Below are 14,008 nucleotides of genomic sequence, written 5' to 3'. Positions count from 1 at the left end.
AAAACAGAAAGAAATCGAACCAGCCCCTAACCAAACAAAAAATCCCTTTGTCCAGACCCCTTAATATAAAACAGCTTTGCTAAATTTCTTATCTGTCATCAGTTCCATCTTTTCATAGATGGCTATTACAATGAGAATTCTCAAAATTGAACCATGATATCTTATTATTATAAAAAATACCATGATATTTTTCTTATAATATAAAGTGTTAAATAATCAGAAATGAATATGGAAGCTTATTCTTTACTTATATATATTTATATACACATTATTTAATCAAATAACTTTTTGGAACTTTTATTAAAAAATACAATAAAGCTAAAAATCAGGCTGAAAAAAATCTGTAATTTTTAGACAATAATAAAGACATCACCTATCCAGAGCTCTGGCAAAGAATAGTCTCAAAGAAAAACACAGTACCTTTATTTTCGCAGGCCATCCACTGTATGGGTCCTTTGTCATAATTATGTTGACCAACAGAAAATGTGAACACACGTACCTATGCAAGTTAAAAAACCAATGCATATAACTTAACTATATGTCATTAATTAGCTGTGACTCTCAAGTTAATGACACCTGGATTTTTCATACATTTGAACAGAAAACAAAAATGTGAATTTTCCATTTTTTATCACCATAATAGATACACTGTTTATTATATTTTATGTATTCCTAGTATTTGGTCCATAAAGTAGAACTCAGGAAGAATGTTCTTTCATACATCTTTTATACATTAAAGCTGGTACACTGGTTACCACCCACGAACCATTTAAATTCCACCCCCACCCCCCCCCGGGTGGTAATTATAACTCTTCAGGTTTTGTTAAATTAGTTGACAAAATCTCCTATCAATATTAGATGCTCACCAATGAATTAAAATGAACATATGCATGGCAGTAGAATTCAAAGCAATGCAAAACAGTATGTTTTAGGATATAAAATAATTTGGGGAGGAGGGGAAAATAAATTTTTTAGATACTACAGGAAAGAAATTCTTGTTTTGCTCAGACTGTCAGTCTTTTTCATGTCACACCACTAAATTAGTCCAATGGAGCTCCATAGAAGGGTTAAGCTTCTGATATTTCACTTTAAGCTCTTGATATTCATTAAAGCTATGTGTTTTCTAAGCATAATTCCATTCTGTTTACCAAATGCAACTCAATCTATCTCAGCAACTAAGGGAGTTATGGCTTCAGAAGAATTCACCAAATTCTATCCAAGATTTGGACTGAAAACAGGCTTTTCAGCTGAAATTATTTTCCATGCAAATTGTCTGAATTGAATGAGAAAAATTAAACCCAAAATCTGGTATTGCTGTATACAAATTAAACCCCCTACAAGACACATCATAGAAAAATTACAAATATTATGTTTCAGCTTCCGGCTGAATATTTCACTCCAAAGCTGAGCATTTCTGTAAAAGGTGGGAAAAATATTTTCCCAACAGTTTTAATAGCTGTTCACTGTTATCATGTCCCTCTGAAGGAATGTCCAAGGACCAGACTGCCTTTCCTTTCAGACATCTCTTTCTTTATGGACCTTTAACTTTACCACTTCACTTTACAAATCACAGATCACAACATGTGAAATCAGAATATGAATTCCTTTCTATGGAACTTTAATGAATATATTTAAAATTAAAACATAATACAATTAATTTGCATACAGGCTATAACTGAGTAATAAGGTAATGTTTTCTTTAAACAATATTGATAATATAAAATTGCAGAGACTCCTTGTAAATTACTGATCATTAAGTCTTTAAATGATTATTTATCCAAATTTTCATCACATTATTTAGCATGTGCGATTACTACCTAAACCTTCATTTGTCAAAAAACCAACAAATATCATGTGACATAATCACAGCTTATGTATTAATCAAGAGCTGTAGGAATAGCTCCAAATCATCAATCAGCAGCTAGAGGATGGTGAAACTTTATTAGTGTCGACCTCTATATGCAAGCAGGGTGAACAAACCTTTGTGCTAGATGTCATTTTTAATTAACAATATGTTTTGATTTGCTTTATCCATATAAGCCCTTTGTTTCTGCAGTTAAAATCAGAATTAAAGCAACTACTCTGCTGCACTGAATGCTGACACAGATGCTTGGTTTGCTTTTTTTTTTTAATACAGACAAAATTTGAAGTTTTTCAATAAAACTAATAAGACTATCCCATACAGGGTCATTTCCCAGTAATGAGTCAAGCCAATTACACTTTTAGTTACTCAGACAGGTATGGGAATGACTGTACATGTGTGATGGTAAAATTTTGTTCTCATAGCTTACATGGATAGAGACAGATGAAAAATAACTTCTATTACCTTGAAAATATCAGTATTGATAGTGTCAACATGACTTCACCTGATATGTCTACATCTCATTTATTTTTTTAATACTGTATCCCATTGTAAATTCAAGTTACATTTGCCATCCCCCGTTTGCTCTTGACCTCTTTTACAAAATGTCAGCTATAACTCTTCTAATGGATCTTTCTGTTTCTATTTAATTACCATGTGTTTTGTCCAAGCTGAATATCACAATGTTATTTTCTATTGGTATCTCTCAGCTCACAAGGTCCCTGCCTACTACTTTTTTTTTTTTTTTGGACTCACCACTGCTCCCAGTTTAGTGTCCACTAAACACTTGATTCAGAATACATTCTTCTCAAAAATTGCAGTGCAATAAGAAAAACCCCACTGAAGGCCACTAATTAGATAGTTGAGTGACCTGATGTCTCTTTTGGATTAAAACTAAGTAATTAAGTTAAGACAAAGTCATGTGGGTTTACTTGTGTGTGTATGAAACACATGAGTCAATTAGACTGGACTGTCTAGCATTTGATCTCAAATATAAAAATGAAACACTGCATTGGATTCAAGTTGCGAAATGGTATGTAATTTAGGGAAAAGAGCAGCATGCTAAATCTGCAACTAATCTATAAAGAATTTAGAATTTAAATTATTGACAACAAGCAGAGGACAATATATCTGATTTACTGTTCCTTGGATAATTAACAGAGATAAAAAACTGCAATGAAAATTAGAGTTTTTAATTGTTACTTGGTTTGGCAAGAGGGTGGAACATTCAAAAGAGTTTTCTTTTTCCTATTGCCTCATCTGGAATTGAGTAGAATGACAGACCAGCTGGAAAAATGAGTCAGCAAGTCAAATTAAACAAGCCAATTTTAGCAAAAAAACATGTTCTGTGCTAACATTTTCTGTGACAGAACCCAGAGTCAGCCAAAGGACTGAGATGCGTCTGTCTATACCTTTTCCTTATAGACATATCTCCAAAGAAGAGGAAAGGCTTTCAAACTGAAAAAGTCAGATTGAATTACTTTTAAGAGGGAATTTATGACTGAGAACACTTGGAGCAACTAGATCAGACACAATGGATATGAGCACCTCTCCCTTTGCCTGTCCTTCCTTTTAAGTTTGGTTTCAACTAACTAAGTGGATTTCTGAGTTGAAGCAAACTGCCAAGTACTCTTTGATCCCAAGAAGTTGTTTTCAATCACCACCAAGGCCTGGTTATTTTTTCTCCACGCTTCTCTGCAGCCTCTTAGGTTCTGCATAACCTACAGGTTCCCAGGTCCTTTTGCTATGACTCTTGCTCTCCACAGTCCACACCAGCAGATGGACACTTCTGTCCCCCAAAGCATTTCCCAGGGGAAGTGCCACCTTGCTTCCATACAGGGGAGATCCATTTATTCCCTTCATAAAGAAACAACTTTCAAATCAATAAAAAACAATGGAACAATCAGGAAAACAAATAGGAGCTGTCACACTTTCTGATTTTCAACAGGACTATTCAAAGTAAAGTACTTCTAGAAAACTCGTACCCTTAGAATGGAGAACGAGAGACAGGCACCAACGTGCTCTGCCAGCCCAGTCAGATACAGTCTAGAAACTGTTCTGAAATATAAAAGTCCTAATTTCTACTACCAAGGGTTCAAGTCCAGAGCTGTGTTAGTTCTGTCAGCAATATATCATGTGCTGGTAATGGGTAGCTAATTCTCTGTATTTTTCTCACTCTGAAACTAATCTTGAGGAGAAAACACAAAATCTTTTATTCTTGGTATTATTCATTTACAGTGTATAGTAGAGCAATACACTTATTAACAAAGAAAACAAGTTTAGAATTAATGTAAGGACAGTCAGACCGTGAATGGCACAGGCTGCCCAGAGAGGTTGTAAAGTCTGCCTCCTTTGAGGTTGTAAAGATCAGACTAGATAAAGCCCTGAGCAACCTGACTTGATCTTATTGCTGACATTGGACTAGAAACCTCTGCAGGTCCCTTGCATCCTGACTTATCCTAGGATCCTATGAAGGACATCAAAGGAAAGCAAGCAAATATCCAACTCCTAATCAGAGGAAGTGGTAGACAAAAAAGAAAACTGCAGAAAATAGAGGAAGTACTGTACTGAAGAAAATACAATTGCCTAATTATATAATTAATTTGCTTTTTATTTTGTATTTCCCTCTATCACAAAAAGCTCATAAAAACCAACACAAATAGAAGGATTCTGACTGCTACAGATATTAGGGGACTGCAGCACTCAAGAGAATTGTGATGAAGACATAAATTAAGAGCTACCCATGAAAAGGCTGCTTTCCCTATAGATCTCAGTTGCTTTTTACCTACCTTATTTCTTCACTTTGCTATTGGAATAAAAGAAAGATTAAATGAGACTCTTCCTTTGGATGTATCATGTTATGAGTATTACAGAAAATTAACAGCTTGAGTGAAGTTAATTCAAAGTGGTAACTAACCACAAAAAACCACTTGCTATTTAGACCACTGCATGTATGTGTAGGCAATATATGTAGGCCTACGAGAGTCTGAGAAACTGCAACCACTCTGCAAGCAGTTCAGAGTGGATGAACATGCATATTTTGTGACAGATAAATTATTTGTCTTGAATTCTGCACTGCTGCAATGAGAGCTCTCAATAAGCATTTATGTGCATCTCTTCATTTCTCTGTTCAGGAGGAGATTAACTGACCTTTGTAGATAGATATGTCTCTTTATCAGATATCAAGAGAGCTACACGATTAATTTACGCAACTAAATGTAGGCAAGATGAATCCCATCATTTTATGTCCATCATGTAAAAATAGCAAGAGTGCACCTTTCTCTACCACTAGATAAACAAACTGAGTCAAAAACTGATCTCATCAAATCATGCAACTTCAGTTTTCATGATGACAGTATGATTTCAGAATATTTTAATCTGGCCTTTACAACTGCAGGTAAAGATTCACAGATAATCTCTTTTACTACAGACCAAGAGAAGCTGTGATAAAGAGGAATAACTAATTCAGTAATTCCAGCATGATTCAGGAGATTATTTTTCCCACTAATGTGCTTATAGATTTTCAGATATGACGAAAAATTGTTTGTGGTTTATATTTAATAGGTACACTTCTGAAATAAGAGGACAATATAACATTTTTCTGAATAAAATTGTGAAACTGCTTTTCTATATTCCATCATGCACTCCATCTTCTAAATCCCTTTTAAGTATAGCCTTTAAACCACTTATCATTTTGGTACTTTTCTGCCATAGGTCAGGGAAATGTTATGTGGTTTTCAAGCTGCCACAGTTAAAACTGTGACTGCATTTTTGTCCTTACTGCCTTTACACCTGTGGGTAGAAATCTGAAGATGATTTTGGATACTGCTATGAACTAACTGAGACCAGAAGACATTTATGACCAATTTGAACTGAGAACAGAACTTCAGAGGATGGTCTGAAAACCCTATACACAAATTAGGATTAGCCAATAGGAAGCACCAAATACAAAGTTTCACATAAATTCTGGTCTATAAGCTATCATGCTGAACTGCTAGATTCAGGAGTCCCAGGGATGCAGTTCTGAACCATTTGGGTTATATCTATAAAGGTAAAGCAGCTTTTTTTCTCCTAGGAAGCACAGAGAGAAGAGAAATAAAAGTTCTGTGTTTAACAGCAGGGGTAAGACTCACAATGATGTGCTAGAGGGAAGTTTTAGGATCCCTTAGGCTATCTTCATGCAGTAAATAAAATGGGACATAACCCTTTTTCTTTCTCAGGCCACGAGGGCAAGTGGCACAGCATGGCTCGCATCTCTACATCTAAATTATGTTGCCATCCTCCCTCCCTGTTGTCATGCACACCCCCGCCCCTCGCACTGGGTGATCTCGTTATAAAATCTTTTGGGAACAGGCCGTGGCTCATGCTACCCCCTGAACTGAACACAGACATTGTTCAAAAGAGTTGATTGCCACAGGCCAAGAACCATACTGTTGGGTCTGTTAACGATTAAACGGTATGGATAATTGTGGACTTTTCTCCAGCCTGCACCCTGGCCTTGGATTGTTCATTAGTACGGATAGAGCTGTCTGATTCACTCATATGAGTAAAGCCGGTTTTCTCGTGACAGACGGAGCAAGGCTCACCGTTTTCAAAATGACCATGACAGCAGTGCCTCTAATATTTTAAATGAGAGTTCAATGCTCATACAAAAGAGGGCTGAGTTCGTGTTTCTCAGTTTGAGCAAATTCATAACTTCCACTGCTCTGAATACCAAGAAAGTTCAGAAGTTGGAGATTTCGGCTTTTGTATGCGTCTCTCAGACTGCCTACACATTTTGCCCTTAATAGCAGTTGGGAAAAACACAGAGATGACCTAAGCAGCAGGTTACGAAACCTAGTCAGGTGCTAAGGTTGTGAAGTCTAGAACTCAAAATGCAGAATTCACAATTTTATGTCAAATCAGGAAAGACCAAGAATAGCATGATACACCAACAGAAATGTGTCAAGTTGTATTTTTGGTATTTATGACTACCTTAGGATCTGCCTCTTGCTGTGGATACTCTCCGAAAATATGTGTGGACATGGGGAAACTGGGGAGAAAACCCACATGGGAAGCAGTAAGAATTTAGCTCTCAAATATTTAGATGCAAAGATAATTGCAGGCTGGACATCTCTGAATTTATAGACATGAAGAAAGTATGAATGCATTTGATAAAACACCTACTTGAGTGTTTCCACAATTGACCCTCTATGCTCTGATTCAGCAAAGCATTTAACTATCCAAGTAATCCCCTTGACATCAATGGAAAAATGCTTTAATTGAGGCATGTGCTTAAAGAGTAATAGAGTAGGTCCTTGGAACTACTTTTCTAGACATTTATCCACAGTGAATTTCTCCCAGACTTTACACGTATATTTGCAGCCTTTTCTATCATTAATATCTTTCATGCACTACAATTCAAGTAGTACATAAATACAACTCAAACTTCAAGCTGCAATGCTAACTAATTAATTCATAGTCTAATTATAGTCTGTGTAATTATAGTCTAACAAAGAAAAGAAATAATGACACTCTAAAAATTAGCTCACATTACAACCTAATGCTAAGCCTTCTTCTATCTTAAAATAAAAAGAAAAATTAAGTTTGTTACATATTAGGAGATTATTGGAAAATCTCACTTGCTTTGGATATGATTCTATACTGATAACATGGGACCAAAACCATTTAACAGTCTTAATATATTGGGAAAATAGATCCAACAACAGTGATGTGTGGTGTAGTTATATGCAATTACTCTACAAAAGGAACTAACAACTGAGGATTATACCTGGAGTCTTCATAACATATGCATAAAATGAAAGGTGCATGTTCACTGAAGAAGTCTTTAAAGTGAATGCCATGAATCCCTGAAATATGTTTTGAGAATTGTAAAGTGTTTCCAAAATGAAACAAGTGGTTTCATCCAGCTTGCTTTGTTTCCTCACAAATAAAACATATCTGCATGAAAATGGGGATATTTTCTAGTGCAGAGGTTGAAAACACCCTTATGGTTAACATAATGAAAAATTTCAGAATTAACACTCTCACAGAACTAAAAAAAACCCCTAATTTAGCTACACTGTTCTACATCTTCTTAGTGCCACCTTGTGGAATTAAAGCAACTCATTCCTTACTGAAGGGCTAGCATGTGGTGCCCCTTCCTCTTCTGCCATACGGCTAAATGTGTGAAGGTATAAATACTGCTGATACCTACTAATCTACCTCTGCTAAATTGATTATAATTAGATAGATGGACCACTGATTATGTGATCCTTTAAGGCTTTACCTAGTTTAGACTTAATCTTTGATGAGCCAGAAGTTTCACAGAAGTCCAAGCAGAATTATTCAATCTGTGTGCTCACAATAACTTACTGCAGGACTATTACATGACGACAAGGAGGCTATGTCCTCTGTACTACACTGCCTCCACAAATAAGGTGAAGTTTTTAATCTCAACATTTTCTAGGTGTAGGCATAAATCAGCTCTGTTTTATTAGCTTTTTGCAACATTAGTCTCAAGAACAGCGGTAAGAAAGAGAAAAGCTGTGCTTTCAAAAAGACTTCAACATGATGTGCTTGCATTTAAGTTTGAGAATGAGTTTGGCTGTGTCAACCCTACCAAAAATTTGGCCTTGGTCCACTCTCCAGCCTTAAGAGCAACTGTGGCAGCAGAGCCCACACACATGCATAGAAGTTAAGCTTGCTCCTTCCCTCTTTCCCCTTCCTTGCTGCCCCAGGAGTGGTCCCAGCACGCTGTCTGGGAGTGCGCCAGTTGGCAGAGGCTGAAAACCTCCCAGGTTTAACTAACAGTTAAAACCTGCAACTGATTGCAGGACAGTGTCCAAGCCCATGTCTCGGCCCCATGTAATTTACTAATATAAATGGTAATATAATATTAAGACATTTAGATTAATATGATGTCTCCAACACAGTGTGATGCAGTTGCTGTATGCTTAGCTCATCCTGCTGAAAGGCAGAGATGGATTTTATCTAGAAAATCCTAAAATGGTACTCAAGGAGTCTTCTGTGATGCAGATTTGTGGCTGTAGCTCTGGCTCAAAGGATGCCTACAGACTGGTTGCTTCTCCTGCCATCTACGCCAGAAGCACTGTCCTCACCAGACCACCCCGCACCACCCTGGAAACAAGCATAAAGCACTCAGTTTGGATCAGGTGGTTTTCTAGCCACTCATCCTGTCTCCCAGTCTTCAGACGAAGAAGTTACAGTTACCTTTTTGACAATTCAGGTGTTGAATGTTTTACTTTGACTACTCTGGTTATATTTACTCAGTTGATCCTTCCTTGGTTATGTTAATAATTTTCAGTGACACGAAAAACAATTAAATTCCTCCTTTCCCTAAGCTACTTCCCCTGACGCTCAGCATTTAGCATTACCTGAAGAAAAAGTAATTTTTTTCTGAGAGCTCCTTCTAAATTTGGTGGCCCTATCGGGAACCAAAGGAGTTGACAAAGCAATTCCCTCTGTACTCTGGATTAAAAGCATTTTAGGCATTTCTTTGCTAGTTCAAAACAACATTTGGAGACAGCTGAACAGCTGGAAAGGACCAGATTAATTAGAGAGATATTTACTGTTCTTATTGTGACACCAAGCCTTCTTTTTTTTTTTTTTTGTTGGTCTCATAAGCCCTAGGGAAGAAATATTACAAATATCAGGTAAGGATTTAAAAGAATATTTAATATTCCATCCAATATTTCAAACACTAATTTTAACCATGTACTCTGACTTTTTTTTTTTCATGCAAATAGTCTTTGTTTGAAAATAGTATATTAACTATCCCCTTTGTATAGTTACTCCCTCAATTTTTTACTCCCATTACTCCAGTTTTTGTACAGCATGGAAAACAGTGATTGAAACTAAATGGTTGCAAACGCCAAACAGTTGTGTTAGAAGGGGGAAAGGACAGGGGAAAGGGAAGGGTCATCGGAAATTCTCATTTCCAGCAGAACCCATTTACAGGAAATCTTCCTCTCTGGAATTATCAGTTATACAAAGTTCAAGTCTAATTTTACAATGGCCTGATCTTCACAGGAACATGAAAGTTCTAAATGAAAATGAGTTGGTGAGCTTGAAAAAGTGTATGCCAACTAAACAGGTAAAGGGACTTTTGTCCATGTTCACATGCTGTTTCTTGGGGATTGACCTGGGAACAGAACAGTCTCTTCAGATCACCTTAGAAGAGGAAGATTTAGGGATGAAAATGCTTCAAGTTTTGTTCTCTTTCCTTTTTGGGGGGGCAGGGAGGGTGAAATTAATAACTACTGGATAACAATGGAAACTCAGCACTGCCATATAGGACTGTGCTCAGGGCAACCTGACCTTGCCTCTGCTTGCAGGTAAGACGTTCCATTACTGACACAAACAGGCACTGACGATGCCTGCTGTCAGCAGCTGGCAAATGTCCTAGCATGGCTGAAAGACTTAGTCTTATGCACAATCATGTAATAGAGAACGTCCTTCACAGTTAGCAATTAATGCAATCACTGTGCATGCTCGCTCATTGTCCTTCTTGCCAAACTGCACCTGAAATCTCAGGATTGTCTATGAGAAACATTGCATATGTACAGATTTATAGATACCACCTCTCCTATGGATGGTTTAATAATAACAAAATTAATCATGACACAGTTCACTCCTATACCGAATGATACATGTTTTCATTTCTTTTGTAATCAGCTAAATAAATTAAATTTTCAGAAAAAAAACCCAGAACTGATCCTACATGCAATCTACAGGTAAAACAACCTTGGGGGTTGTATATAGCCCTGGTGTGTTTAACAGTTTGTAACAGGGTGTTAGTAAATTTAGATGTAAATTTTGCCTTCACAATGGCTGAAAGACAAGAGCAGAGACAATGTATTCTAGTTAAATCACACTTTAGGTGACAAAGTATAAGCCATTTTTCAGCCTATGATGTGAGATAAATGAATTTTACTCATCTCTCACAGATTCTGTCTTTTTGTTGGAAAAAAAAAAAAAAGGTTTTCAGCCTTATTTATAAGTATGCTTCTTACAGAGAAATCTATTATAGACAAAATATTGCCTTACAGGGTTTTGGGTTTGTCTTTGGTTTTGTTTTCAAATAAATAGCATCTACAGACTAAATCTGCAAAAGAAAGCATTGAGGTTATTGTTTTTCCTGTCTACATGTAGGATCAAGAATACAATATGGCCAGTCTGCATTATACAATTAATTGCCTGCAAAAAGGTGGCTTCATAAAATCATTTGTAAAGAAACCAAAATCTTTCTTGTTAAAAAGATCCATTTAAATAAAGTCAGAATTATTAAAAAATACATTTGCAGCTTGCATTCCAGGTTCTCTGGTCAGTATGGATTAAAAGTCTTCTTTTGCACGTGACTAATAATGAGATTAGGAAGCACAGAATTCCCATCTAAGCCTCAGTAAACACTGAATGCATCATTTTGAATTTGATATCAGGCTAACATGAACATGACTTCAACTAAAATTACGAAGTTCAAATAGTAGCTTAATATAGAAACAGAGGAATGGAGACCCATAATAGACTAAGAAATCAAAGACTGCATACGGGGGCTGATTCTGTTGTGAAATACAACAGACTTTTTTTTTTTAAATTTGGGGATTTTTTTCCTCTATTTTTTAGGAATAAGACCTATAAAAATGTTTGTGAAAACCTCAAGTCCAAATAATTAAAAGTTCATACTCAAACACCATTTTCCATAACTACCCAACTACAAGATTGCAAAGTCAGTTTCTCACTTTTCTATTAAAGACAATCTATTCTGTATAGCACATTCAATTCTGTATATTAAATTCTATCATGTATAGTGCAAAAGATTAAAGAATGTGACTGTGATTTCCTGGAGATATGACAGAGCAGGTTTTAGCCTTTGAGTCTAATCAGGATTTTGAACCCAAGTCACTTTCTAAGTAGACACTGGGGTATTTTCTGTTTGTTTCTCAGCAGAATACTCATCCCTTACTTGAAAGATGACTTTTTTCTTGCTTTTCGTCAGAACTGAAATATTTTTTTGCAAAATACTATACAAAAAGGCCTTGTTAATTACATACAATAATTCTTACTCTTAATCAGATTTCCCAAACAGTGCTCCTCCATCTCAGGTACTGATGTTCTCTCCTAAAAGGCAACCCTTCCTTACAGCATCTGCAGTAATCTCTAATACTTTACATTTAAGTTGCACAGGGTTTCTGCTTGCTTAAGTGAAGTCTACAGTACACCTACATGTATGCTTTCTCATTTCCCATTTCATATCCCTTTCCTCTGTTATGCTTCTTGAATATATAAACACATATTTCTTGTTATCTGAATGGACTGTAACGTTGTTTCTTGAAATTTTAATTTCCTTCTTAACCTGTCATCTGTTTAGGCTGCTGCATGCATACATCTTGTGCTACCATCTGTTGGTTTCAGCTGTTCCCTTATTCTCTTGCCTACTACAGAGATTCCCATTCTGTAACTTCCCCCTTTGAGCCCCAATATAAAGCCTCCTACATATTTCTGTCTGCTTTTTCCACCAGTGCATCAGCAAATCTTTTCATTCAAAGATGTCCCATCCCATCTGAAACAATTCCATCTACTACTGGACTAATGCTCAGCTAACACTCAACAGCTGTCTACCGGCTGGCGTAAGCAGCATTTAGAAACTAAGATTTCTATCAAGTTTTAGAGTCTCTTAATAATAGTTAGTTCTTTTTAAAAATATATTCAGTTGTGCTAGCTTAGTTATATTACTTATTCTATTAAGTGGACAAATTCTGCAGTTTCTTCCCAGAAAGCTGAGCTTTTATACCAGTGTTGTAAAGCTAACTTCTGGAAAACTCTAGACTCAGTGAATTCACAAATGTGAGAATCATGACTATATAAAAGGTAATTTTATAGAAAAGCATCTCTTAGTTTTCATAATCATACCCCGCCCCGGTGTCCAGTTTTGCTTCCCTATCTGCAGAAACCAATTCTTAACTTTTACATTTTCTCTACTCTTATGTTTTTAAACGAATAGGATTTGTGAATCTCTCTTATGTGGCAATTATAGCATAACAACTTATATATTGTCTCTCTATAGCTGCACTCATTACAGTCAGTTCTTATTTACTTATGGCACTTCCTTCAATAAACACCAGAAGCATAGAAAAATTTATAACTTTAAGTATATAGGTTCATGAAGATAAAAGAATATGATGTGAGACATGATTCCTGAATATCTTGTAGTGGGTTAGGAAAATTTCTTATTCTAGAAGATGCCAAGAACAGTTAGATTTATTTCTGAATTTTAAGGAGGAATTAACTGAAAATCAAGAAGAAGGAAGATCTTTTGAGTGAAAGATCAAGAAGTCATTTATATTTCGAGGAAAGGAAGGTGTGACAGCAGTAAAACAAGGATAAAGAGGCAGGCTTCAACAAACTCAGAGAACGAGCTAGCTGAGTATTGTGGGAAGATAATCTAAAGAATAAAGTATTACAAGAAAACTGGTAATTCATGAAGACGAGTACATTAAACATACAAGAAGAAACTGCCTAATGCAATGTAAGATTAAAAATACTTAGAAAATCAAACACAGAAGCTGAAAATGAAGATTACCTATAAAAAGCAGCAGTTAGGGAAAAAAAGATTCAGAGCGAAGCAAAAACCAAATATGGTTCAATAACATAATGCAGTTCCAAAAAGGCAAGTTATATTCTATGACGTATTTAGCTAAGTGCTGCATGAAAAAAAAAGTCATAGAAAATACTCTGTTCTCTTGATACCCCTTCAGTTTCTCTAACTGTTCAAGAGTGTATTTTAAGAAAGGTTGAGATAACATGCCATTATACACAATAGGGGTAATTATAAAGAATGAAAAGAATTTAAGATACAACTTAGGAGAATTTGAAAGAAATTAGTTTGTTTAGTTGAAAAGACAAAAATTAAAAAGTTGCTTGAGGGTGGCAACATAAAAATGGTTTCCTAAAATGTAAGAGAAAATTATGACAAGAATTAATTGTTCTCTGTAATGAATGTAAAATGAAAAGAAAAACCCTCTAAGCTTATTTTGCCTTAAGGAAATTTAGGGAAAGCTTTCTAAACAGGTAGGTATTGAAACAGAAGAATGTAAATACCTACGGAAGCTATGGAATAGGATACGTTAAAGAAGAGGTTACATAAAC

The 14,008-nt window shown here is 35.8% G+C and overlaps 1 protein-coding gene across 13 annotated transcripts in view; it reads right to left on the bottom strand.

The window, feature by feature from the left end:
• Positions 1 to 14,008, bottom strand: part of CACNA2D1 (calcium voltage-gated channel auxiliary subunit alpha2delta 1) — a 426,426-nt gene that overhangs the window by 64,801 nt on the left and 347,617 nt on the right. For all 13 annotated transcript variants that reach the window (XM_069801699.1, XM_069801697.1, XM_069801705.1 and 10 more), the window contains exon 13: positions 421 to 499. In XM_069801699.1, coding sequence (XP_069657800.1) covers positions 421 to 499 — 79 coding nt within the window. The remainder of the gene's footprint in view (positions 1 to 420; positions 500 to 14,008) is intronic.

The sequence above is a fragment of the Haliaeetus albicilla genome, chromosome 14 (assembly GCF_947461875.1).
Source record: "Haliaeetus albicilla chromosome 14, bHalAlb1.1, whole genome shotgun sequence".
Lineage (NCBI taxonomy): Eukaryota > Metazoa > Chordata > Aves > Accipitriformes > Accipitridae > Haliaeetus > Haliaeetus albicilla.
The sequence above is the reverse complement of the archived record's forward strand: the minus strand, read 5'-3'. Positions and strand labels throughout refer to the sequence as shown.